The sequence below is a fragment of the Takifugu flavidus genome, chromosome 10 (assembly GCF_003711565.1).
Source record: "Takifugu flavidus isolate HTHZ2018 chromosome 10, ASM371156v2, whole genome shotgun sequence".
Taxonomy (NCBI): domain Eukaryota; kingdom Metazoa; phylum Chordata; class Actinopteri; order Tetraodontiformes; family Tetraodontidae; genus Takifugu; species Takifugu flavidus.
This window is the reverse complement of record NC_079529.1, coordinates 6,888,175-6,914,426: the sequence shown is the minus strand read 5'-3', so window position 1 is coordinate 6,914,426 and position 26,252 is coordinate 6,888,175. Positions and strand designations below refer to the sequence as shown.

The 26,252-nt window shown below is 43.5% G+C and overlaps 1 protein-coding gene across 10 annotated transcripts; it reads right to left on the bottom strand.

Moving 5' to 3' along the window:
* Positions 1-2,441: 2,441 nt before the first annotated feature.
* On the bottom strand, positions 2,442-25,639 carry trak1a (trafficking protein, kinesin binding 1a). 10 transcript variants are annotated; one of them, XM_057045758.1, is made up of 18 exons: positions 25,361-25,639; positions 22,653-23,012; positions 18,337-18,662; positions 17,492-17,686; positions 11,438-11,514; positions 11,117-11,233; positions 10,917-11,017; positions 10,534-10,642; positions 10,120-10,198; positions 9,906-10,036; positions 9,705-9,779; positions 9,437-9,574; positions 9,291-9,367; positions 8,979-9,218; positions 8,458-8,786; positions 6,893-7,366; positions 6,323-6,425; positions 2,442-5,510 (listed from the first exon to the last, which is right to left on the bottom strand). In XM_057045758.1, the coding sequence occupies exons 5-18, from the start codon at positions 11,510-11,512 to the stop codon at positions 4,469-4,471; spliced, it is 3,090 nt and encodes a 1,029-aa protein (XP_056901738.1). In that variant the 5' UTR covers positions 11,513-11,514; positions 17,492-17,686; positions 18,337-18,662; positions 22,653-23,012; positions 25,361-25,639; the 3' UTR covers positions 2,442-4,468. The 10 variants fall into 10 exon arrangements, with proteins under 10 accessions (XP_056901738.1, XP_056901737.1, XP_056901741.1 ...); XM_057045757.1 differs by lacking the exon at positions 18,337-18,662; XM_057045761.1 differs by lacking the exons at positions 22,653-23,012; positions 25,361-25,639 and adding an exon at positions 20,154-20,328.
* Between the last annotated feature and the right edge of the window lie 613 nt (positions 25,640-26,252).

Here is a 26,252-nt window from a genome sequence, read left to right as displayed (position 1 = left end):
TAGACATATATTTCTATTATATAATATATAATGAATCTCATTAATTGGGAGGCCTTTCATTTTTGCTGAATCATTTTTAAATTTAGGTTTAAGCAGAGTCTAAATTGCTCCCAGGGTTAGCATTTTCATTAGCCATTCACATTATTTGTTTTTGTTCTCTCTTCATTTGGAATTGGTCGCATCAGCTTCCAACTAATTCAATTTTCCATTCTGCAAAATCAAATAATCAAATGCAAATATTGTTAAAATGTGGCAATGAAACTGTAATGAGCGGAGCGGGGAGGAGAAAGGGGGGAGGAAGATGATGAGCGTCACCCGTTCTCCATCCAGAGGCCACAGCGCTGGAACACATACATCCTCATTTAGTCGCTCCTTCAGGAGCCGCTACTAATGGATAAATTGGACGTGATTGTTGTCAACTCATATTGTCACAATATTGCGAAACAATTCTGCAGGGACACTTCTGTGGTAATTCTTTTTAAAAATGGAAGTCAACCGCTTTCCCTTCTGGAGGTGTAGAGAGGGATACGATGGTAGTTTTGTGACTTTTATGCTATAAAAATTAGATTTTGGACGGCAGCTTCATCGTGGCCCTGCTGGACTCTCCTGTGCTCTTTCCTGGGTTGAATCATATTTTTGTTTGCTGGTAAATGTTCCTCACTGTGAAGCTTCCCAGCTCCCACAAAGCACCTTAAGGGATCTAATGCATGTTTGAGAAAGATTGCCCTCCTCCTCCTCCTCCTCCTCCTTCTGTCTCTCCTGCGTTTCTGTTTCTGTTCAGTTATTTCTGTCGGCTGGTTATTGTTATTCAGCTGCCGTAAATGTCTGGATGCAATAGCGGTGACCTTCCTGAACTTTTGTAACCGCTGCATCCTCCTCTGTGGCTTCCTCCAAAATCAATTCAGACTAAAAAAAAATACACATTTCTTCCATGCATTAGCGTGTGTGTGTGTGTGTGTGGGGGGGGGGGTAATTCAATTCAACGGCTCTGAAACCCAGAGGAAGAAAGATAAACCTCATCACTGAAACTCAGATTTGAGGACCCACATTCTCGCCGTAACACTGAACATTATCACCCAAATAAACTCTTTATCTTAAACATTCACTCTCATGCATTTATGACTTCCAGCTGCACCGAGAACAGATGTTTCACTTGTTTACTCGGGTCTAAAAAACCTCTAATGGCTGCACTTTAAGCCCAGCCGATGTGTGCATGTCTGTGTGGCCGTACGTCTCCACACGAGGAGTGTCTGTCCATAAATGAGAGCCTTATTTCCCTCTGAGAAGTTGGACCTCTTATAAAAATAAATAAAATAAATGGGAGGGAGGAAGAATTTTAACAGAATTAGACATCAGATGCTTCCGTCCATCCACTTAGTAGTTGCGTCCCCGCATCCACTCTTGGATTTATTTTCTCAACAGTTTGGAGCAAAGCAAATTTTAAAGTGTCCTTAAAGGCTGGTGCCCAAGTATGAAATCGCCACGCATAGTGTGTCTGAGGGCTCTGGCAGCTTGACGGATGATTGCACGCCTGAACAATCCTCATTTTGGTCACCGTGCTGAAGGATCAGTGCTGAAGGACGTTGGCTCCGCAGCCCGTCATGTCTCACCTCTTCAGATTCATACTGTAATTATGAGGAGAGAAGGTTGGAATCTTTCTGAGAGCTTTTCGGTTTCTCAGCACAATTACGTCCCCCACCTAATTGTCATTTCCTCCAGAGCTGCAGGACGTCTCTCAAAGGTCTGCAGCCGAGAAGCAAATCTGGGTTTGCTCGACCACTGTTGGATGAGTTTCATGATACTGGAGCGCTGGCCTGCTTTCTTTTTTATCTCTGGGCTTTGAGTTGGCCCGGGTTTGTGTTTACGCCAGCTGTCCCTTCTTTTCTCTGAGACACACTGCCTCCTTGTGGAATCAAACTTTAATTGGAACGGCTGGAGGTACAAAAGTTCCTCAGTGTGCTATAAAAGAACCGCTAAGCTCTCCAGTAATCATTTATTAAACTAGATAATCTAAAAGTGTCCATAAAACACCAACATTAAGAATGTTTATTTATTTTTTTTAAATCAAAATGAGAAAACCATATTCCAGCTGGTGTGGTTATGCAGTTCTAAAATTTTTATATTCTGAAGAATATATATTACATTCTGAAGAATAATCGTTCATGAGCGTTAGTATTTATTTATTACTCTTTATGTCTTTTATCCACTCCTAAATTTGAGGCAAACTGAATTTGGTCTCTAATAATGCTTTTATTTTGAAATGTAACAAGTTAAAGAATGTTTAACAGCATGTTTGCATTAGCTAATGCCAGCTAGTGTTATGTTTAAGTTTATTATGTAATAATAATTTTTTCCTCTATAAGAAACAAAAGGAAAAAGAAACAATGCAGTTTATATAAATAGCATGTAAGCATGCATGGTGTCAAATAAGATGACAAAAGTCATTTAATTTATTTTTTAATTTTATTTTTGACATTAGAATTCTGTAGAATAGAACAAAACACTTCAGTCCATAGATATTTTTCTTTACTAAAATAAAGAACTAAATTTCCATTTTTATCCTACTGTTACAGTTTCAGGAACAAAGTTAGAATGACTGTATGTTGCATACATTTACTGTAATAGTCACTTTTCTGAGGTTGACAAAGGAGAAATGAATGTACTGTACAAATATATGGCCTTACAGCAGGGTCACTGTTCTGACTTACATTCAAATGATTCCAGTCACACAAAAATAAGCACACACTCCTATTCCTCACAATTTCCGGTCGCCTCAGTCACAGCGCTTTAAACACTTTAAATGTCCCAAAGTTACAGATTTAAATGCAGTAACAATGAAAACTGATGCAAAACTCTGCCAATGTCCTTCAAATAACATCAGCAATGGACAAACACATGCTTTTGATAACTGAATAGATTTTAAAATAAAACTCAGGATTATTGTGGTTATTTTAACCCCTTAATGATTTAAGGATTTACTGGCAGACTTTTGCCTGCCTCTCAGCGACCCGCTCCCAGTGTCCCACATCAGAGGTAAATGCTGGGAGAACTTGGATGTGTGATGGGCAGCTCCTCGGGTGGACACTGGAACTGGGTCAGTGAAAGTGACGTGAAAGGAAACAAAGTCAAAGAACTACAAAAAACAAAACAAAAAAAGTCTTGAGTTTACGGTTACATTCAGAGGGTACTTCCATTCAAACTATTACTGGTTTTGTCACTAAGATGTAATCCAACAAAAAGGCGATTTCTTAATCGACAACAGGTTTGTACTCTTTCACAATTGGATTCTCTCTCTCTCTCTCTCTCTCTCCCTCTCTCTCTCTCTCTCTCTCTGCCGATGGAAATTTAATCTTATTCTCATGATGCAGCTGTGCAAATTGGGCTAATCTTACAGCTCCCAGTGGATTTCAGTAGACGAGGGTAACATGTTGACTTCATTCTTTTTTTATCCCTGCTGAGCTGCTTCCCTTCCAATAAAAACTGAGCCTGAATCAAAATGGGCGCGCTCCTCACATGCAGCAATTTTTCGGCAACTACTACTTTTGATTCTCGACTGCAGTAAAATAATTAAAATTGGTTTTAGGCACATATGTATGTATAAACAGTCACAACAGGATGGCACATCATAAAGAGTCCAAATTATTCTTAGAAATATAGATGACACAATTTAGAAAATAATCTTTAGTTTTTACATCATAGCTTACATTTAACTCCAGTGCAAAAACAAAGAAACAAACATTTAAGGGCTTAAAATGCCAGTAGCCTCAGCCTTGCATTTTCAGTGAAATAAGAAGTCATTTAAATATATAAATGCAGTGCAAAGTAAGGGGGAAACAAATCCTAACTAAAACTCATAATTGTGTGGCTTTATAACGAGAGAAATTTATTCTCATTCTCGTTGGCTTCAACGTTTCTTTGATTTCATTTTACTGATGACTTTTGCATTACGTCAAAGAGTCAGACAGACAGCCACGACACCACGTACCCAGAACATCCGCCGTGGTGAAATGTTTGTGGATTCCCTGAAAAAGCACCAATTTTCAAGCATAAAGTGAAGCAAAACAACATTTTTTTCTCCCGATAGTGCATTCTTTTCAAGCTAAAAAAAAACAAACCTAAAAGTGGCCTTCAGGGAAAACTCAGCAATACCATCAGACATTCTAGTGTCAGAGTACTGCAAAGTTTTAACACTATTCTGTATAGAACTTACAATCATACTGCATACAGATCTTGCACAATGTACAGTTACAGTGGTCACTGAAGAAGGCATCATACTGCATTGTGTGTTAATATGACAGTGGATGAGCCACTGCTGCTTTATCTGCAGGTTTCATTCACTCCTCAATACGTCAGCTCTGACCAGTTGACTGTTGAGTCTTGTTTGGTGTGTGCAACAGCTGACTAATGTGTCAGATTTGGTATTTAAAATGTAATGAACCACTACATTAGCCAGTACAGCCACTTTCTCTCATTGTGTCCCAGTTTTGTCAACACTGTTGTCCACCGTTCGGCCTGGTTTCACCTGTAGTGTGACAGTTTTGGGGGGCGTAGAGTCTGGGCCATTTGCAGGGCCTGGATGGTCAGGATGTAATTTGTTTGCTTGGGCTTTGCTCATATCCTCTGTGTGCGCTGGGAGTTGAGTATATGTACCTTGCATGGTATGAGGGATGAGAATCTCTGAGCTGGGGGGGCCTCCAGGGTCTTTCATGGCCATACTGGCCCCTACCATGGCTGGGTAGCTCCGGTTCCTCCTCAGCCCTGCATTTAGGCCTGGAAGGCCCCCGGCCAGCCCACTATTCCCCAGTCCTGTCGGTCCAAAAGGGGCTAACAGAGCATTCCCAGCTGAACTGGAGGCAGTGTGAGCTGAGAGAGTGTGGAAACACTTCAGCTTGTCTACGAGTCGCAGCTTTAGCATCTCCTCTTGGAACTCATCTTCTGATGTCCCGTCTCGCTCCCTCTCCGTCTCCCCCAGCACTTCCCTCAGGATGATACAAGCTGGCTTGGAGGCAAGGAAAGTGTCGTAAAAAGGTGGGTCATCATTTGCAGGGCTGAACTGAAAAGCTGGGCTGGTGGTGGAAAAGGAGGCAGATTTAGAATGAGGAGAGTTTGGTGGGGTGCCGGGCTGGAGGACGAGGCTGTCTGGACAGTTCCTTTGCTGCGTGACTTCACACTCCCCCTGTGTGCTGTTGCTCTGCTGCCCTGCTGGTCCAGCCACAGATGCCGGAGGTCCACTTACGTCAAACCCTCGGCCCCGGCTCAGCGGGTCATAGACTGATGCAGAAATGCCGTGTTCCAGAAGGAGGCGCACCAGTCCCAGTGAAGTACTGGTCGTCTTGGTGGAGTCTCTGAGGTTGGTGGAGGATTCTGCTAGAGACAGGGCGAGGGAATGACGGCGTGGGGTGCAGCAGGGGGTGTAGGAAGGTGTAGCTGGTGCAGAGAAGGGTACAGGAGAGGAAATGGGTGTGGGCGTGTTGATGGAAGCGCTGCTCTGACAGGAGGCTCGAGCTGGGCTGGAGGTGGTGGGAAGAACAGAGGGAATCCAGCATGAACAAGAGAATAGATGCAGGGGCAGATATTAGTGAACATAAATCACATCTTAGTCCTTGAACATCATCATGCAAATATGAGATGGTTTAGGAGTTTGTTACCAGCTGTACCACCCCTGAACAAATAATTTATCAAATCTGATTTAGTTGTCACGGACAAGACATGAACTAGAAGATGAAATGAGGCCAAACACACAAATCCACTGTGGCTCGATTCAGTTGTCGTGTGACCCCTGCCTGGTGTGTTAGGCCTGAAAACAATGTGACCTCAAACGTCTTTTTTGACAAAATTTTGTTGCGAGAGTTTTACAATTTGCCTCCAAAGACTTGTTGTAAACCGAAACACACTGCATGAATATTCAGCTAAACTAGATTAGGGTCACATGACATCCCCTCAGCCTATTCCGATTAATCGCTGAAGAGTCTAGTTGTGGTTAAAACCTTTCAGAAGCTCAGACTTGTTAGTGTTACTGTTGACGCACACCCATGCTCTGCCTCACCCATGTGTATTCAGAGGGTCTGCTCTACTTTGGCCATGACAACCATATGATACAACTCCACTTCATCCTCCTCATCACTTGACCTGCCAAGGCCAATCAGACAGCAGGGTTTCGCTGCATGTTAAGAGTTGTTGCATGGAAGGAGTGCTTATTTCACTTCTATCATTGGAGATCAGGAATTGGCTCAGTTGTGCTGGAGTTCTGAGCTGTAGACCTCATTGGGAATAAATGACCCTATCATGGGTTCACTGTGGGATTACTTTTGAAGATTTGTACCTTGCAGAAACGGAGGTAAGCTCATCAGAAGGATGAAGAATCCTGCAGGTGGTGAAGGTGTATGTAGAGCTTGTATGGGACATACACTTCCCAGGGAAATGAACTACAAAGGAAGAGAAGGAAAAGAGCGGAGTGAGAGGCAAAAAGTCAAGTAGACAGAATTGCAGAAAAACGATTATGTATGAAAGCCCCAAGAAAAAACCCCACCAGCATTCATCAGCTACTTGGCTCATATTCAAGTTCATAATCAAGCACGTAATTGAGTGAGATGATCACAAATGAAATCAAACAAAGCACGACTTAAAAGGTGAAAAGTAAGAATAAAGATGCAAACTGATAGTTAAATGAATGTATACTCGTTTCTGATGGAGCCGAATGGTTGCAAACACAAGGACTGCTGGTAGGACGGGTGGGCGCGCACGTGAACGTGATCGTGCAGGAACCGATGCTACAGTGGAGCTGTGGGATGTCCTGTTAATTCCTCTGCTAGTCCCATCCCCTCCCCTTTAACTCAAAGCTCCAGGGTTAAAAGGGATGCAGTGCGGTGACCTTAGCCAAGTGCCCCCTCACCAGGTGTCCGGTCCATTGAGGTGCTGCGTAAGGCCTGGAGCTCCCTGAGGTCCACGTGTCCATTCATTTCTAATGAAGGTGGGAGAGGAGAAGAGGCGGAGGAGGGTCTGGAGAGGGACAGCATGTTTGTAACATGTCCATCTTTTACTGGAGTAGCATCTTGGACCCTGTATATTTCTCCCGGCAGCGTTTCTGATTGGCTGCTGTTGTCAGCCTCACTGGACTTGTCGCAATCCGAAGAGGTAGAATGAGGCAGCTCCATAGAAGCAGAAGTTCCTCCTTGCAACCCATTGAAAGAGTCACATGAAAGCTCATCCTCCTCTGGTTGGTCCAGCTGCCAGCTGTCTCGTTCCTGCTGCTCCTGCTCATGTGGTAAAGTGCGAAAGCCCTTCGTGACCACGCCAGGCCTGTGATCCAAGAGAGCACCCATGTGAGGTTGAGCCAGCTGCTGCCAGGCGTGGAGGGTGGCAGAACCTGGAACGAGGCAGAGAAGGGTTACACTTTCTTAATTACTCTGGTTTTAAATCAAATACAAAAATAACTCGATAACCGTACTTTTTATTTCCGATGTAAGTGGATGCGATTTGTGTGTTCCGAGATTAATTTCATGTTTAAGTATAATTTGTGGTCGTTAAAATACATGCCGAAACACTGATGACAGAAACATGGAACAGTTGGGTTTTTATTGGAAAGAGCAGCAGAAGTCACAAAAGTGTAACAGAAAATAGTAAAATAAAGACAGTTGAGAAAAGAAACAAAATGTACAGATGGTACTTTTGCATGGATGAGGGGAAAAAATATTTCTTAAATGGAAGAAAAGTATGAAAATAAATATGAAACCCATGGGTTGCTATTCCAGAAGATCAATTAAAGATCAATTAAACTTCTCTGGACCAACTATTAAGTTGTCTGTTGGCAGGCTGAATTATTAAGAATAAAATTGTGAAATCAGAATGGGCAAATTACGTCAGGAAAATAACATAAAGGTGACATTTAACCAAAAAACACTTTAAGTCCTTAAATGCGATCTGTATTATATTTTTGCATGTGTTTATTGCAGCAACGTCGTGTGTAACTGTGGCCACTAGAGGGAGCTACACAACAAGAAATGGTGATGAACAACCCAGACAACCAACACTGATAAAGTGATAAAAGGCAAACGCGCTATAACTCAAACCAACAGCGTGGCCGTGTGTGTCTGAAGTAAAAGGAATGCTGCAGGTTTAAACTGCCTCCCTGCTGTTCCAGTACTTCCATTAAGCCTGTGATTAAAGCCAGTGGACCTCTGAGGTGTGAGCTCAAAAGGCTGCTGGACTCCAATAAACTGGAGCTGGCCTGCGGGGTTCTGGGAGTCCGTGAGGCGCTCATAAAGATTCTGGATGAACTACAGTTGTGAAAAATCAGGTACCGATTCTGGTGCTGGTTCTGAATGGTTTGAGTTTGGTTGTCTGACTGGATTGGAGGACCACATAGAAATACCCAATCAGAAGTTTTCATGTCGTTCTGCCGGTGTTTCTGACACGTTCGGTTACTGTGAAGAGTATTCTTGTGTGAGGAAGTATCACCTTCTAGCGGCTTTACGATTTGTAGCTTCTCCGGCAGGTACGATCTTGTACCAAAAGCATATCCCGACCAGACGCTTCCAAGAGATGGATGTGAGCACAGTGAAAACAGACTCTCTGTCGGGGTCCCTGGACCTCCACTGCTACCCACACCTCCTTTTTCATCCTCTTTGGCCAAATAAGCAAGCTTTCGCTCCCTCTCCTCCTCAAAAAAACGTTTTTCTGAGAGGTAGTTGTCACGTCGGAGGGAAAGGCGCCTCAGGGCTGCCTCCAGGTCCCTGCTGCCCGGGGTCCCAGGGGTACCGGGGGGCCGCTTGTTGGAGTCTTCTGACCTGGGGAGGACAGCGTTTGATTTAGGTTTTCCTTGTTTCATGACTAAAATCCGCAACGTTCTAGCTGAAGCCTGGTAACCATGGTAACCAAAGTAACCCAGGAAACCAATAAACAAAAATAATAGCATTCTTTGTTTCCTCAAACTACTTAAAATCTGTAACAGTTGGAAGCAGAGGGGGTGGTCTCCTTACCCATTATCCGGAGTCCCCAGGGTGCTCCTACTCCTGTTGTCGAGGATGATCCCGCTTCCCATCTCACTGCCGTATATGGAGTTGCAGCGCGGCGTGCCCACCCTGCTGGAGCGTCCCGAGGTGAAGCATGATGTCTGATTGGATCCTGGGATGTTGAGGGGGGAGGGGGCGAGTGATGACCGCTGCTGACGCATCAGGTTCAGGTTCTTCACTGTCTGAAACACTCGCTTTGGTTGCAGCCTGGAGAGGTTCGACAGAAATATCACGTTGATCCCGAATGATTCTCTGTTAGCTTAAATCAGCTGATGGTACCTCTGCTCCTCTATGTCAGGGTCGTCCATCTGAAGTTCCTTCCTCATGGTGCCCTCTATTTCTGCTGCCAGGGAGTCCTGGAAGGAAACACCAAAATGTGAAAAGGATCTCTGTAGCATCCTGGCATGTTTATGAAGGTGGCTCACCATTGGGAACAGACCCAGAGAATGGAAACGCCTCGGTGTGCTGAGGGGCAGAGTTTTATTCCTCAGGTTCTTCAACTCTTCCTGAGCTTCATGAAGCATCTCCATGCACTCTGCATACTTATCTTCCAACTCTCGCAACTGAGAGACACAAGACGGGAGGAATAAAAACACACTGAAAGTGTTGCCGGGTTGTTAGCTAAATTCCAAACAATCATCCGTAGATGTGATCGCTACAGAAAATCAAATCAAAAGTTATGGAATGTCTGACCTCAGCAGTGAGTTGCCGCTGGGCGTCCTTCGCTGCTCCCAAGTGCTGAGTCAGCTCCTCATTCTCTAAGGCATGCTGGGAACACAGCAGAAAATGAGAAATGTCTTGCTGTGTCCATACTGCATATCCTTATACAAAGGCCGTAATCGTGAAAAATGTACAGCAAGTGTCGAGTTTTAACAAAGACAAATGGTTTCGTACCAGCTTGACCTTCTTCTGGAGGTCTACTATTTGCGAGAGGAGGTGTGTGATCTCCTCTTGCTGCCGGGAGGCATCGTCACTTTTTCGGGCCAGTTCTTCAGACAGAGATGTGATTTGCAGGTTGGAATTGCCTGGAATGACGGACGGGATCCAAATGGGATCAAAAGATCTGCTTCTGATGGGTGGATCTGATGAGTTTTCTGCAGGTACTCACGCAGTTCTTTGACACAGTCGTTGACAAGTTGCTGCTCCTTTTCCTCATAAGAGATTGTTTCTGTCTCCAGGTGACTTGCCTGATGCAAAATAAACAAGTCGGTATGACGCACTGTATAATGTTAATAAATAACTCTTACTACTAGATAACTGGGGTTGTTTTTAGATCATTTTACCTATGAAAAACGATAACGGGGCTCATAAAAACCCAGCCAGACACACCTTTGTTTTCTGAGATCAGCCTGGGTAAGATCCCTGGAGAATTTCTTTACTGACATTTTTATGCTAGAATTGATCTTTAATACAGGTTTTGATTCACTAGAGTCTTTTGGATTTAGTGACGGATTTACTTCAAAATGATGAAAGTCATCACTTTTTGCTGTATTTCTACATTTGACGGTTGTTTTTTTTCTACCTCGGAGCGCAGTGATTTGTTTTCCTCCTCCAGATCTTTGAGTTTCTTCTGCAGCGAGTCCAGTGGGAAAAACGTTGGTGTTGACACATTGTTGTCAGCAGGACGCACACTGTAAACAGGAGAGGGACATGTGAATCAGCCGGCCAGCCACACATGCTGTCAAACTGTGGTAAATGACATTTAATGTGCAGGAATGAGGACAGATATCAGTGCTGAGCCTCACATATGAGAAGGGAAATAAGCCACAAAAGCTGCTGTTATTTTAATGCTTTTAGAACTGTACTTGTGAATATTTACTACTTGTGCATTGAGTTTGACATTAACTTGAAAATTAAATGTATAACCGCTTCTCTGTCGGAAGGAGAGCGGATGAGGCGACTCACGGTGTCGAGGTAAGGGACTCCCCCTCACTTTCCTCCGCTGCGTTGGTGTAGAACTGCAGCAGCTCATCTTTCATGGACAAGTCGTGACGCAGCTGCGAAACCTAAATGTGGAATAAATGGAGGTGGTGCCAGACAGGAAATGAGTCTACTTATCCACAACACCCTTCCCCTCAGATGTACCCATACACTCTGTAGCATACCTCCTCTCGTATGTGCTCCACTTGCTCCTCCAGCAGTTCATTCCTCTCACTGAGGGCTTTGTTTTTCTTCAGCAGTGATTGTCCGATGCGAGCCGCTAATTCCAGGTCACGCTCTTTCTGCAGAAACCCCAAAGTGAAAGATATATAATGATCATTGAAAAAAATACAAAGGAGAGCCAACATAAGCATCTGCACGGTTAGCTGTAACAAGCTAGCTAGCTGATGACTCATTTTAAGTCTGGGCCAAAGTATGTAAAAGTACAAAATATACAAAATATTTCACATTTACAAAGACCAGAAGACAATAAAACACGACCTTACCTCCTCTAGCAGTCGAGTCACAGCATCAATGTCACTGTAGGTCTTTGTCATCTGGCCCACTCTATCTGCACACATTACTACACACACACACACGGAAAACAGCTTTAAGTATCCAGCAAAATTTAGGGAAGTAACTCACTCAAGAGCGAGTGACCTCAATGCATACATTGTGGTAAACTTAGGGTCTGACTGAGTCCAGCTGATCAAAATTCCCCATTTTATAAGACTCTCAGGACTGAAACATGTTGGATATGATGCCTGATGTATAAATGGAGCCTTTTTGGTTCACTTGCTCCAACCTTTCTCATTTAGTCTCTTTGTTTTTACTTCCTTAATCAGGTTATTCCAAAGAACAGTGTAATCAATTATTTATAGTCACTTAACATTAGAAATGCTGACTGAAATCATTTTAATTCCTGTATAAAAACACTCAATTGGCACATGTATGCCAACCTTGTAAATCACGACAGAGCAGGGGCCTGCCCACGCTCCGCTGAGGAATTTCAGCCACAAAACTCTTGTTTATGATGCACTCCTCTCAATCTGATGGAAAATCCTCAACAATCAGTTGTTGCAGACAAGAAGTATTCACCTCACAGGTCAAAACAGGTTGTGTCTTATCAGACGACTACAGCAGTTCCTAAAGAAAGTCTGCCTGAATGCAAACCAGAGGTGGCCAATGCAAACCACATATTTACATGTCCTGACAGTCTGGCCCGTGTGTGTCTGCTGGGCAAACCAGACGTGAAGCCCTTTAATGGCTGTCCTTGACACTTTTTGAACAAAAGATGCTTTTTCTCCAGGCTGAGGAAAAACTATTGAGTCGAATTATGTGGTTAAAAGTTATGCATTTCCACATGCGCCTCCCTTTGCTGGTGGGTTAGTCCAGCAGCCTTGTTGATAGCACAAGGTGGAGTCTTTGATCAGTAACCTGGCTCAAATAAATACAGCCAGTGTATGCATGTGTGCCAACAGAGAAGCTATGAGGAAGAAGAAGAATTTCTAAATGGTGTCTGTCAGACTGCTCCTTATCAGGTACCTATAATGTATGATAACAATATTATAACTAAACTGGATTACATATAAAAGGAAATTTCAGTGAAAGTTAAGCAGGAAGTTGGAATATTTAAATGGCATTCTTTTAGTGACCACTGGAGATTTGCAACATAAAGGGGCATCAACTTTACCACTCCTACATTCTGCAGTGTTGCTGCTGGGCAACAAACAAGCTAGCAACAATAAACAGAAACTCAGACAATGGAGAAAAAGGACCAAGAATGTGTAAATGAACACCCATGAGACCTCAAACAGGAATTTGTTGAGTTTCAAAGCAAATATATGGAAAATTCTGCAAAAGACACGTGAAGTGACAGCAAGAATAGAGTCATCTTTGTCCAAATGAAATGCATTTAAACAGAAATGATGGTGTGTACAGCCTACAGCAGGCAATCTGTTCCATTACACTATTCCACAAAGGCTACCTTCACACAGAACCTGTTGCTCTTCATCCATCTCTTTCTCCTCCTCTTGCTCTTTATTTCCATGACTGGGAAGACAAATATACTCTTCTTCCAGCCCTGTGCTCTCATGAAGAGGAAGACGGAGATAGTCCTCATCTTCCTCTGTGGAGTTTAAGTATTCCGGCTCATCCTCCGCGGCTGTGGGCTGCGCCATTCTCCAGTCTCACGCTACGGGCAGCCGATAACCCACGAGGTCTGCAGGTTTGCCATAGCTCTTCACAAGAATGCTTATTCTTTAAATTATGGATGGATAAAAGTGGCCTCTGCCCAGATGTGCAAGTCCCCATCCACAAGTCTGTGCCAGAGAGGATCAGGTTTAAAGTATGCGTCTCTGATCACCATGACTGTCAGCGTCCGTGTACACTTGACTAACACCAATCTGACCTGTGAGTTTCTGAAAGAGTGTGTCCTGGTGTGACAGCAGCAGACAGCCCGACTCCTCCCATACTATCTGCATGGCTGGTCCCAGTTAATTGCAAACTAAAAGGGGTGGATACGTACACTTAGTTAGAAAGAGGTTATCTAGGATTTAGGCTGGATTAGAAACGTGACAGATGGGGTCATTTACAATAATCTCTCTCAATAAGGCTTGCCTTTGCTGAGTTGTGTAAAAATGACTGGAAAACCTACAACAGACACTTGTAAATCACACTTTTTCAGTTGCAGGCCGCAGTTGCCTGTCACCCCCTTTGCAGTGGCAGTAACTTGGTACGGTCCTGTTCAGCCTCTATGGTGACAACAGGCAGAGTGAACAATAACAGACGTGCACCTGTTCCCAGGGTGTGGCCAGTGACACACAGACCTTTATACAGTCATTTTAGACTGCACACACCCCGCTTGTGTTGTTTTACACCAAATGTTTTAAGTTATGATGATGTAGAAGAATCCAACTTTTAAAAAAAAGAAAAGGAAATTGGATGTTTCAAATTCAGATTTAAAACTGAAAACTGTCAGGAATGAAGATCTTAATCATTCTTACTAGCTTAATGTGACATATGTGGTTCAGCATCAATGGGGGGTTCATGAACATACTCAAACTGGATTTACTGCTCCAAAACATCACGATGATGTTCAGAGCCAGAATGACCCACAAGACCTCATCTCGAGGCAACAACAAAGTGTCCCGATTTTCTGCTCATTAGCCAACACTCTAGTGTTATAATTACACTAATTGCTCTAGAAAACTGAAGCTCTCTTCAGGACCTTCCTGCACGCTCGAGTAACTCCACTCTATGGTCCAAAAGGACGTGGCTCTCCAGGCAACAAAGGGACAAACACCATTGTGAGCTTTCAAGCAGCACTTTAGTTCTTCCTCTTCCACATTCATGCTTTACACTTCACTTCATTTTACTATTTCTATAAAGAGAAATAGCACATGGTCCACTAGTACAAGACCACTTGTACCTGGTCTTGATTAGACAAGCTTTTTTTTTTAAAAGCAAAAAGCAAAACAAACCCACAATAATGAAACACAAAACCAGGGTATCAGTATTGGTTGCCAGCTGTTGTGTAATATGTACCACAGAATAATCGACTGCCATCTTCAGGCTGCACGCAAATCATTGGTCTAAATATAAGCCAACCTACTTCCACGTCCCTCTCACACATCTCTTTGAGTGTAACTGAACCAGCTGTTTTCTATTTCTGCCTCTGCCCTGCAGCACATATATCAGGAACATGACACCTCCCCTCTAACCTGGTTAGCTGATCACATCAGTGCTGCTGTTAAACGTGTACCAGTGTGTCACTGAGGTGGTTGAGTGGTGATGCTGAAATTTAAGCTGCACCGCTCACACAGGGAGGCGCTTCACCTTCTGAAGCTGTTATGTAAGAACTTCTCCAGAGTGTCTCAGACACATGCACAGCGCAGCTCACATAACAGGCAGCATGTCATCTCTGTTATGGTGCCACATCATGTGGTTGGATTTTTACAAAGCATGAAGTGTTTTTGGGATGTAAAATGGGAGGTAAAGCAGATACAGAGAGGAGGAGAGACAGCAGAGGCAACCTGCTGTCATGCATCACATGACCACACACCATCGGCCTCTCATACACGATTCAGAACTTGTGAAAGGTCATGAGGTCACGCGCTGACGCCATTGTACTGTGTTAGACTGTGATTTACATTTCTGGGCTGATAACAAAATAATTAAATGATTTATTGGTTATTACCTCATTTATCGTGGGGCGTGCATCACACACTGACTCAGCTGCCATAAAGCACCTGTTACCGTGCTCAGCAGCCACTTCCTGCTGTTCTTTAATGGGGGAAAGTAACAAAAAGGGTAAAAAAAGGGTTTTATGCTGAAGACAGAGAAAGCCATTCTAATAATCTGGATTTTCGATTCCAAAATATTAAAAACAGTCGCAGTTTCATTCTGGCTAACATCTCCATGCCCACATTTTCAGGTGATTTATCACGACCAGAACATAGAACAGTTGGGGAACCTCCAGCAGAACGTGGCCTTACCGTCGGCACACTCGTCGTAGTACCAGTCCAGTTCATAGTAGTCCGCCTTAACAAACCTCTGGCCTCTGCTGTGGCCTCGTCTCTTCATCATCATTGCTCTGACAGCCGGCTCAATTCTTCCCAATGTCCCGACATTTGCAACTCAAAACGGCATTCCATCATGCACTGAAGCCGCTAGCCCGCCGTTTCACGTTCAGCATAACAGCAGTTGACACAGTTGGGGACTATTCTCATTAATGTCCTCTCTGTCCCTCACTCATTAGCAGCAAACAGTGGAGGGTCTGTTGTAATGCAGTTTTCTGCCTTTAGTCCAACTGGAATGTGAATTCCACGATCAATCCTCACCCCAAAAATCATCCCTCTGTGGCTCTTTTCTTCATTTCAACTCTGCCTTCTAGGTCCAACAGTTTGCCTCAGAAATTGTCCTCCTCTTTGATCTGTCCAGTTCCATCTTCCAGGCAGCTCATCTTCCTGCTGGTTTTTCCTCCAGCTGAGTATGGAATCACATTACGACGTTGCTGCTTCCATGAACGCTCTAAAAGTGTGCGCGGACCACAGCATCTCTAACAATGACTCAATAAACACAGATATAGCAGCAGCACCAGTCACGGGTTATGCAGCACAAATGATGATAGTTACGACACAGAGGGGTGGGCGGGATTACAGGTGGCCTACAGCCAATCAGAGGGCTGCGACATCACTAGCGCGCTCCCACCCTCCAGTCCCGTGTAAGCAGCAGCATCTCTCCCTCTCTCCTCTACTTTGTCCTTCAGTGTGGTTTCTATAGTAACGGGCTCTGACTCCAAGCAGCCCGTATAAGCAGGAAACCAGTGCGGCGCTGGCGAGGATGACGTGGCTGAATCGAAATGAATGAACATGTGAACAATGGCCGATTTGGGATTGGCTGCTTGGAGCTGGAGAGTGATGAAACCAGCATGATCACACCAGACTGGAATTGGGAGGAGCCACAGACGTGAGATTTAAATGTCGATCAATTCCTTTTCTTTGATAACCAATGAATGAAAACTTGAAATGATATTTGTAAGGGTACGATCTTTACATGCTCTTATTGTGTCCAGAGAGATAATCAGTACCAACAGATTCATGATTAGGTGCACACTGCACAAATGAAAAACACCTACTTTATTAAATGTTAGCTTGATAAATAGATCATTTATGTCCCTGGATTTTCATTAGTTTCACTTCTGCATAACATTGATTTTTCCCCAAACACATAATACTGTACATTCATTATATAACATTTCTGCACTTGACTCTACATAGTTCCATAAACAATATTTTACAATACAATTCTAATTTTCATTTATCCTTGGTGGTAACAAGGGCAAAAGTGTGGACAGGACTGGTAAGATATATTATTTTTTTCCCCAATTACAGGTTATGACCTTATTAAGTTGTTAAATGGTATTATGGTTTAAGTTCAATCTCATAATACTTGGTCACGTTTATTTTTAAACTGTCTCACCTATTTTAGGAAGATGGTGTGTTTTTAGCACAAGTTAAGACTTGGCAATGAATTATTGATGATTAAATGAATAAACAAACATGTTATGTTCCTTGGTTTGTCATGTGGAGCATTAGCACGTGTTTCATGCAAACTACCGTGCGTTCACCAACGGTGCACAAGTGTGTAGGTGTGTGTGTTTGGTTTGAAGGTGGCACAGACAACAATTGCGGGCCCAAAAACCCGGCACGTGAATATGTGCCCCAGAGGGACCAAAGCAAGAGAAATGTCAACCAGAAATGTTTGTTGTGGCAACGGAGCCCAGCTGTCTTGTCCACACTGCTGGACAGATGGTCATCTTTCCCCCTCACCCCTTTTTTCTCTCCTTAATCTCTCAGGGTCAGTATAAATCCCTCAAAGTCACCTTTACAACATCATTGCCACTATCCACTAACAGCTTTGCAATTATATCTGGAAAACAGAACATTTTCTCCCACAGGCGTTGCATCAGTCCGATTTATTTCAGGAAACGTCATTGCAGTAGGAACAAGGGGGCGGGAAGGAGGTTTAAAAATTAATTAACAGCATGTTTCACTTACAGAAGTACTTGAGCGTCTCCTCTATCTGTTCAGTGGTCAGGTCGAGGGCAACATCAGGCTCCACCAGTGGCGTGTGCAGCCAATCATCTTGCTCGTAGCCGAAAACAGTGTCGGCCCTCAGCTTGTAGACTGGCAGCTGTTCCTCCAGTAAACTGATAATCTCAAGCTCCGGCAAATCAGTACTGTTACACACATCTGCACAAAGAAAGAGGGACATATTTTGTACAGATAGATAAAAGAGAGTGAGACATGAATGACAATAGAAAAGTTCAACACCTCATGGTAACTGTTGTCTGTGTGTGCTGCCCCCTTGTGGTGAGAAAATAGAATAACTACTGTGCCATTAAAATAAATCTAACTAAAATGAACTTATGTGGCGTCAGTTTTAATATTAGATGAATGAAATAATAAATTCAGTTGTAGATCTGTTCTTTCTTCAATGTGTCAGATAAATGACTAACAATACAGAGCATATAAATAAAGTGCACATGCTCTAAACAACCACATCTGCTACTGACTACAGAAAATAATCACAAAGGACTTCATAGAAAAAAAGGATAAATGTATATTCTATATGGTTCTTCAATCTGAATAAGTCAGTTTGTTATTTTAATGCACGAGCAAGGTCTGCACAGTCTTGCACAAAAAATAAGCAGGAATAAAACAAAAATAGTCATAACTCTAAATCAAGACAGTATTTTACAATAATCAAGCGGCATTTTGACATTTCTTCTTTAGGACACAAAAAGAGTGTTTAACAAACTGTGTATTACCTTAACAACTGGGGTGAAAAAACAAACCTGCCAGACATTTCTGAGCTGCTGGTGAAAACCAAACACTCTTACCTAAGCTCTCAGCAATGTGTTTCTCTGTTCACACACATTTCTACTCCAACATTATGGATCCATTAGAATGCACAGATGCTCTGTTCACACGCACAACCCAGGTCAGGTTTAATACAGGAAGACTCAAACAGACACGAGCACCGGGGGCAGAATTAACAAAAATAATGAACGATTAAGAAAAATAATAAAGTTCTTTGTTTCTCCGGCTCCTAATTCTGGCTCTGTCCCTCCCATTTGCCGTCTGTGTCACCGTCTCTCTCTGTCTTTGTCTCCCTGTGACAATGCTGTCCCTCAGTTTTCTAATCCAGACTGAATGACTGACTGTGCTGAAAAAGGGACACACACACACACACACACACACACACACACACACACACACACATGGAAATCATTAAACGAGCACATTTCATGAAGTACTAAATTAGCCTCAAAACTAAAACCAATAAAACTACTCCACTATGTTGTTCCGGTGTTATCGCATGCATTATTACATTCATATCGGGTGAAACAACACAGCTGTGTTTCTGTGTGTCCATTTGGATTTATATCAGTTCTCCTTTGTCCTGACCTTAAATACGACCACTTCTGCCCCCATAAAAGTGTGGCGACTGGAAATGGAGGATAATAATAGCACAAAGCGTCCATGCTGTGTCTGCTGATAAAAGGTCACTGGAGACAACAAACTGTGTTTGTGTGTGTGTTCATTTGTGGTAAATTTACTTTTTCATCTCCAGTCCAACTCCATTTACATTTTGAGCTTTTTCAGACTAGCAACATTATTAAGCCAAAGACAAACAGATTGTTTGTGGTTATTGTTGTCAGGTCCGAGAGTGAGACCACACACTTCGGTCGCAGAAGGAGTGAATTATAATTTGTAAAGTTAAGCAGAGTTTGACCTTTACTGGATTTATTCTTTAATTCCTTTTTGATAAAAAAAAAACAAACAAAAAAACCCCACACAACCGACCAATTCAATGAGTTCAATTTCAGGTCGGTCAATACAAATTTAGATGCGGGTCACACACCTGCAGGGTCACTGCGGCTAACAGCCCCCAGACCAAAACAGCCCAAGTTCAAATGTCACCCACACACACACGTATGTAATTCTATCTCTGTAAGGACTTTCAACAGATGTTTCACCTTATTAGGACCACCCAAAAATGTCCTTTCCATGCCTGTAAAATGCATTTAAAATGCCAGAATTTAGGTGGCAACAACAGTCAGAAGAATGTAAACAGATGAATTCAAATCAAGATCACATCTTTAGGCAACATCAACTACATCACAGATGAAAACAGCACAGTGTCCCTTTATAAGATCCTGCCAACAGTGGCCCCAAACATCAACCATGCAAAAGATTTAACGTCCTAATACTTATTACGCCCCTACAGGATTAGCAGTTACAGTTGTTGAAGAAAATTAAGTCAGTAAAAAAAGAAGAGGCAACTAAAAATGGGAAGTGCACATGGAAATTCATAGGCAGGAGTTTATAACAGGTCAAATACAGGAAATACATGGCTTGTAAAACTGTCACCTTCTGGTAGAAACCCTTGTAAGAAAGTAACTAAAGGTCAAGCCAACACAGAACACGAGGTCAGTGATGCAACTGAAACAGCCCTGGAAACACTGGGATAAACAGCGATTTAAATGCCTAATTCTACGCAATGAATAGAGGAGAAAGCAGCTGACTGGGAGATAGACGTTAGAATGAAAGTCAAACAAAGGCAAGACGGTCCCAGATGTTAGCCCGGCAGTCATAAACTGACCCCAGAGCAGCTGAACCAGGCAGAAATCAGACTCGCACAAGCTCTACTCACTCATGGTGCCTGAACGCCGACTACCACCCGCTATCCTGCCCTCTAATCACATTTTCCAGGGGACCCAGCAAAGGGCAAGGTCGCAAGAAAGAAGGCAAAATGGACAGAGTTGGGAGGGAGTGAGACAGGAAGAGAGAGAGAGAAGTTTCAGAGACGGAGGAAGAGCGGAGAGGGTGGGAGGAGTAATGAGGCGCAGAGACCCGAGCCAAACTGGTTCGTCATGCCTGACATGCCAGTGACGATACACGCATGGACCGCCCCCCCCACTCGCCCCCTTCTCTCCCCGACACATAATAAATGCTAGAATGTACAAAAAGATACAGCATCTATCTTGATATAACAAGCTTACCCCTCCCTCTAGGGTAAACACCATTTCATTTCAGAGCATCCGTGTCAACACCATTTAACTGCAGTTCTCACCAGTTTAACCAATTAAACCAGACTCTGCCATCACCAGCCAGTTCAACAGACGCGTCCATGAATGTGAACTCTGACGGCGGCTCAAAGGAGCAGCAATGTGTCACGTCGCAGGCGCTTATGACAAAAGTCAATAAACTAAACCAATATTTACGACTATCTTAGAACCAGCCGCTCCTTTTCAGTTTAACCCCCAACGGGAGTCTCCTCACCGAGGACAGGGCCCCCGTCCAGATTTAGACCGACGGCCTCTGCTGGTCACATGAAATACAGCCGAATGTATCACAGGGGTAAAATGTCACCATCACCTTTTAGTAACTGCCGTGTGCGGCTGCTCGAATGTCATTCCGATCCTAAATCTTAGAGCCATCCATTATGTCTCTGTCTCATTCAGTAAATTCACGTTCGGAGGTGCAACTGCTGCGGATTTCCAGGACAAAAGCGCTAAAACAATAAATGGACTGGTGAGCGGAAGCACACGGGACTTCCAATCAAACTCTTTAAATGTGACCTGGCCCCCTGTGACAACGTGAACGTGAACAGGAAATGAGAACATTAGAGCACAAAGGGTGTTTTCTAAAGCCATGATTGAATCAGAACGGGGGAGCGAACCTGGCAAATTCGAGCCTACTGTTTGTCCACTTACGTAACGTCTCTCAAGTCCACTTGTTTGCTCCTGATCTCCTCACCAAGCATCCCACAATTTCACAGTTACTTAACTCTTTTTATCCGTCCATCACTGCTGGACGGCAACCAGAGAGTCGAGCACACCATGGAGCTGCTCGGTGGCAACGGGCTGAGCTCTTTTGTGTTCAGGCACGCACACATTCACACACACATACACACATACAGTGATCTAATGGAATAACTGAATTAATAATGGCATCCAACGATGAATAAGTGAACGTCGTGGCAGTAACAGCTTCTGACCAGATGAGGGCAGCACTGAGCCGAGTTCAACGCTGCTGGAGAGTCTTCAGTGATGCAAGTGTAGAAAGTTTGACAAGAGACCTTTCACAGCTTGATCTTGCAAGCCTTGACTGCTGCACCTTTGTGTTCCCATCTGCTTTCAAAATCTTGTGTACCATACAGGATCTTTTGAGATCTCGTCTTTAGTTCAAAAACGACAAGCAGCAAACCATTTTAGTCTCTTGTCAATGACAGATTGCTAGTGGCACGTTCATGAACCACCACCTAGTGGTGTGTAAACAAATTAGAACATCAATGTTTACATCTGAAATGATGAGCTGTGGAACCAACTGCCCTTTCCAGGTTGGAACCTGCGCCTTGCCTAACCAATCCAGGGGAAAGGGCAAAGTATTTTCGGCTTTTCTTTAGAGTGAAGGTACATGTTTGATTTAGGGGTGGAAGGGTGTGTGCCCTAAGAAACTACAGGAAGGGCCTTTTTCCTGTTGTTTCTGTTCATTAGAAAAGACTTGAACCGACACTAGATTCTGGAACTTAACAGGGCGTTGCCCCCCCATACAACTATGTTATTGTACATATTGGACAGGTTGAATGTGACCTCCTTTCTCCCCTTTTGGGCCCACTTCTTACTCCTGCTGGGCTTCAGCCTTTGAGAAGTTTGCCTCTATATGCTATTTTCCAGGCAGGAGCATGCTACGCGATTAGCATTGCTCATAGAAATGTTCAAGTAATTCATTCATGTTAAATCCTACCTAGTTACTCTAACTGTACATGTGACGGGCTGCAGACGGAAAACCAAATTTTGACCACATGAGAGAGAGTAGTGTCTTTCTGTTCCTTTCAGGATTGGGGGGCTGGGAGTGAAAGAGTTGACAGAGACAGACCACTGGGAGTTCTTTTCACAGGCTTTTTTTTGTTGTACAGGGCTGAGGCCCCATGGAGCTGTTAAACTGACAGGATGTGACATTAAAACAGGGTCAAAGGGGCTGTTCTCACAGTTCCAGACCCTCCATCTTCCTCACTACACAATGTATCAGCTGACTGCAGACGCCAGGGATGTTTTACCACATTTACGCCGATGTAAAGCTGCGCATGCATCTGACTCCGCCCTGCCCGAAGGTTTCCATTAAGTTCTGGGTGCGTGTGCAACGTTACCAGTAATGGTCTCCGCATCTCTGAAGGCGGACACAAGGTCAACGTACTCCTCCTCTTCGCCGTTCAATACAAGTCCTGGGTCTTGGAGCCAAGCTGGGTGGGTCAGAGAGTGTTCTGGGGGCGGGGCAGAGGAGTGGGTGCACGCAGGTGACGTCTTCGGGTCCAGCTTGGCGCCGAGTAGTTACCGTTTTAAAAGGAGATGAGCCATGAGCGCACCTTTGAACTTAGCCAAACACGAATGAGAACACCCCCTTTTTTTGTGGGGGTGTAAACATTTGACTGGAGGTAGAAAGCTGAAGTGTCTGGAGGTTTAAGACAACCACAACCACATGTCAGGAACGGGAGTCTTTCACTGGACACCTGAAGGGAGAGAAACAGGGAAAAGAGAAGAGAAAAGAGTTTGTATATGTCAAGATTCCCAAAGGCATGTGGATGTAAACACACAGACGTACACACGCCTGTACAGTATTTGGAGGCCAGGTCAGCTGGTGTTAGTCTATTCTATTAATTCCACCTGCACTGTATAAATCTCCCGCTGCCGTATTTGGCATGTAAATGTGTTTTAAAACATTTCTACTTCTTTTCCACACGTCTCCTCTTACACATACTGACTCATGTCCCAGCGGCTTGTGAGGAAATAGGTCAACATTCTATTATTAAGGGCGCCCATATGCCCAAACACTGTTGCTATGGAAAACAAGACCATACAGTCATACAGTAGGTGTGGAATTTACAGAGAGCCTGAAAAGTTGTATTTGTCTTCACGAGTTTAATAGGCTAAAAATCAAGTTTTAATTCTCTAATTCTTCTAAGGAACATGGACTTCCACACTGTCTGGATCGGTTGTTTTAGGAGGACAGTCCCTCCGTCCTTCAGTCTTCCGCTTTGTTCCCTAACAGGGATGGTCACTGTTATTCCCAAAACTTTACCACCACCATTTTGAAACTCGTTGCTAAACGATGACGTTGTTTCATGTTTGTTAGTCAACAGTCAAGAAGACTCATCTCAAACGCACCAGTGGGGGAAAATGGTACTTTCAAGGGTTCAAACCACTGTTAATTACTGTTAATTACTGTTAACTGCCTCCTTATCTGACAGTTTTGCCCCGGGCGCCGAGGCTAACGGTGTTAAAGTGTTCTCCCGCTGACCTTCACTCGCTGTTCTGTTAATTGCTGACTCTTCACTCTGCTTCAGTTTAAAGTAGCAGCAGCAACACGGACGTTACAACACGAGCTCTCAGCAGATAAAGGGAACTAGAGTTACACCATCAACACCTCAAACAGCAGCCGAAGTCTGTCCAGGAGTCACAAAACAGGTTTAGTCATTATCCAATTCACTGCTAGAAAAGAGCATTTAATGTTTTAAACCTTGTTACAAGAATAACCCACATGTTTAGTAGAGTTTAAACCATCCTGCGGGTCATTGAAGGCAGCGCTGGTTCCGCCCCTCATGTTGGTCAACCTGCAAGCTGCCCCGTCCCTCCCAATGGCCTGAATATTTTAAAAGCATGTCTAAGGCTGGATATTACAGCAGTCAATACATCCATCCCACAGCATCTGTCTATACAGCTCTGTCCTTGCTGGAGGGGCTTTCCTTACTTTCAAACATTTCAAGCACTGGTTTCCAGTCATTTGTTGGAAACACTTCCTGTCGGACATTTTGGAATCAATACAGCTTGTCGTTACTCAATTTCTCATCTGATATAATCGATCCAGGCAGCCATTTTGGCCCAGGAATGACAGGACATTATTGTTATTTTTAAAAGGTCGCATCGTAATCTGGAAGAATGCACCAATCAATGTTGGATTTCTTTTTTCTTTTTTTTTAAAAAAAGGACATTCTTTAAATGTTCATTCTCATTTTGTGGAGGGGCTGCATATGAGGAGTTAAATACACCTGTGGGGCAAGCCTGACAAAGTTTTACGACGCCTGTAATGTGGCAGCTGCACACTGGTGTGCGTTATCTGTTTAGGTCCAGTGTTCAGCGCTCAGATAGCGGTGTTTGCACTGTTCAGAGTGCCAGATTATGTGTGTGAGCGCGGGACAGCTCCCAGGCCCCCCCACACATCATGTGCTGTTACTGGCAGACTGACTGGAACCTTTTTTAGAAATGGAAGCAGCTGGAGATGAATTTAATAAAACCGAACCCCCCCTGCTGCTCTTTCACGGCAATTCACACCTCCAACCAACTTCAAGATGACTTCTCACCGTCTGAGCTCACGTGGCCGCCTCCTCAACCCGTCACTGTCATCAGAGGACTTCCTACAACTTTTAAAACCGATTTCAGAGCATCCGTGTGGCCGCAAATCGATTTTGAGTCTCAAAAAAACAACAACATGGCAGATGTGTAACTGAGCTCAGCTGCATCACAGCTCAGCATAAATGGTTGGAGTAGGGGCCAAGTCTTATACTGCATCCCATCACCAGGGGGCACTTCTGAAGTATTGGTCTCACTTTTTGGAAAGGGTGGCGTCATCCATCTTTTTACACCCCCCCCCCCCCCCCCCCCCAACTTCTGTCTTTATAGGTCATGCATATTTAAATAAAGGAACCACAGAGGTCGAGCCGCTGTTTGGAGGTCAGGGAGCGACTCAAGGCTCCAAAAAGACCAGTTTCGTTAAGCCGGAGTGCAAAAATGAACCATCCAAAATTCAGGCTGCACCTGTTCAGTTCACGCACATCTTCACACTTCTAAAGAGGGCCCTTACCGGTTTAGGAGACAGCGCAGCTTTCCCATAAAAGGCGAAAATATCCACAATTCTGTTTGGTAAAGCTGAAGACCTTTCAACGGTACGCCCGGCGCGGCTGTGCTCGAGTGCTGGCAAACAACACTATCAACTTACTGTCGGCCCAAAGAAATGTAAACGGAGCATTAACTCACACTCACGACTTTTAACTATTCACGAAAAGCTATATCAGCTGTTTTAGTAATTTTGTCATTCAGTCGCTTGATGGAAACAATGCTGCCGAACTGACTGGAGTCAAAGTCGATGTTGTCAATCTATTTCCGGTGCGAAATGTTTCAAAATAAACTGTAGCTTATTTCTGGCATTTACACTCATGGCGAGAGAATCCATGAGACAATTTCCTCTCCAGATAACTTTTGTATGATAAAGACACGTATTTAAAAAATAAATAAATAAATAAATAGTTTGGAATTGATTTCATCGTGAATATTTGTAATTATAATTAAATTATTAAAACACAACCAAAATACATATAAACATACAATCAAATGTCACTTTATTATTCATGTAGTCATTAAATCAAAAACGCAACAAGCAGGTATATATCCCAAGTATTGTCTATATTATAAGCAGTAGTACAAGGTTGCAAAACATGCTTGAGATATGATGACTGGTCAAAGTCCCTCTGGAATTTGGAAAATCACCAAAATTTACAGAGCTTTTCATTGGCGCATTATCAGCTTTTACAGAAAATGTCATTAACATCCATTCATAACGTTTTGAGTTATTTTGCAGACAGTAAAATGCCGGTTGTTACATAAACTCCTTGTTGAGGTAATACTGTTAATGAACAGGATGTGTGCTTTTCTGTTTTGAGTCTGCGTTGCTCCCTTAAACTTGGTGATTGTTACAT

What these genes read in the sequence shown, in the direction of transcription:
- trak1a (XM_057045753.1), bottom strand. An exon ending in TCCAGAAGAAGGTCAAGCTG is followed by an intron (nt 9,780 to 9,905) that starts GTACGAAACCAT and finishes CTGTGTTCCCAG; the next exon opens with CATGCCTTAGAGAATGAGGA. An exon ending in CTTACCTCCGTTTCTGCAAG is followed by an intron (nt 5,511 to 6,322) that starts GTACAAATCTTC and finishes CACCACCTCCAG; the next exon opens with CCCAGCTCGAGCCTCCTGTC.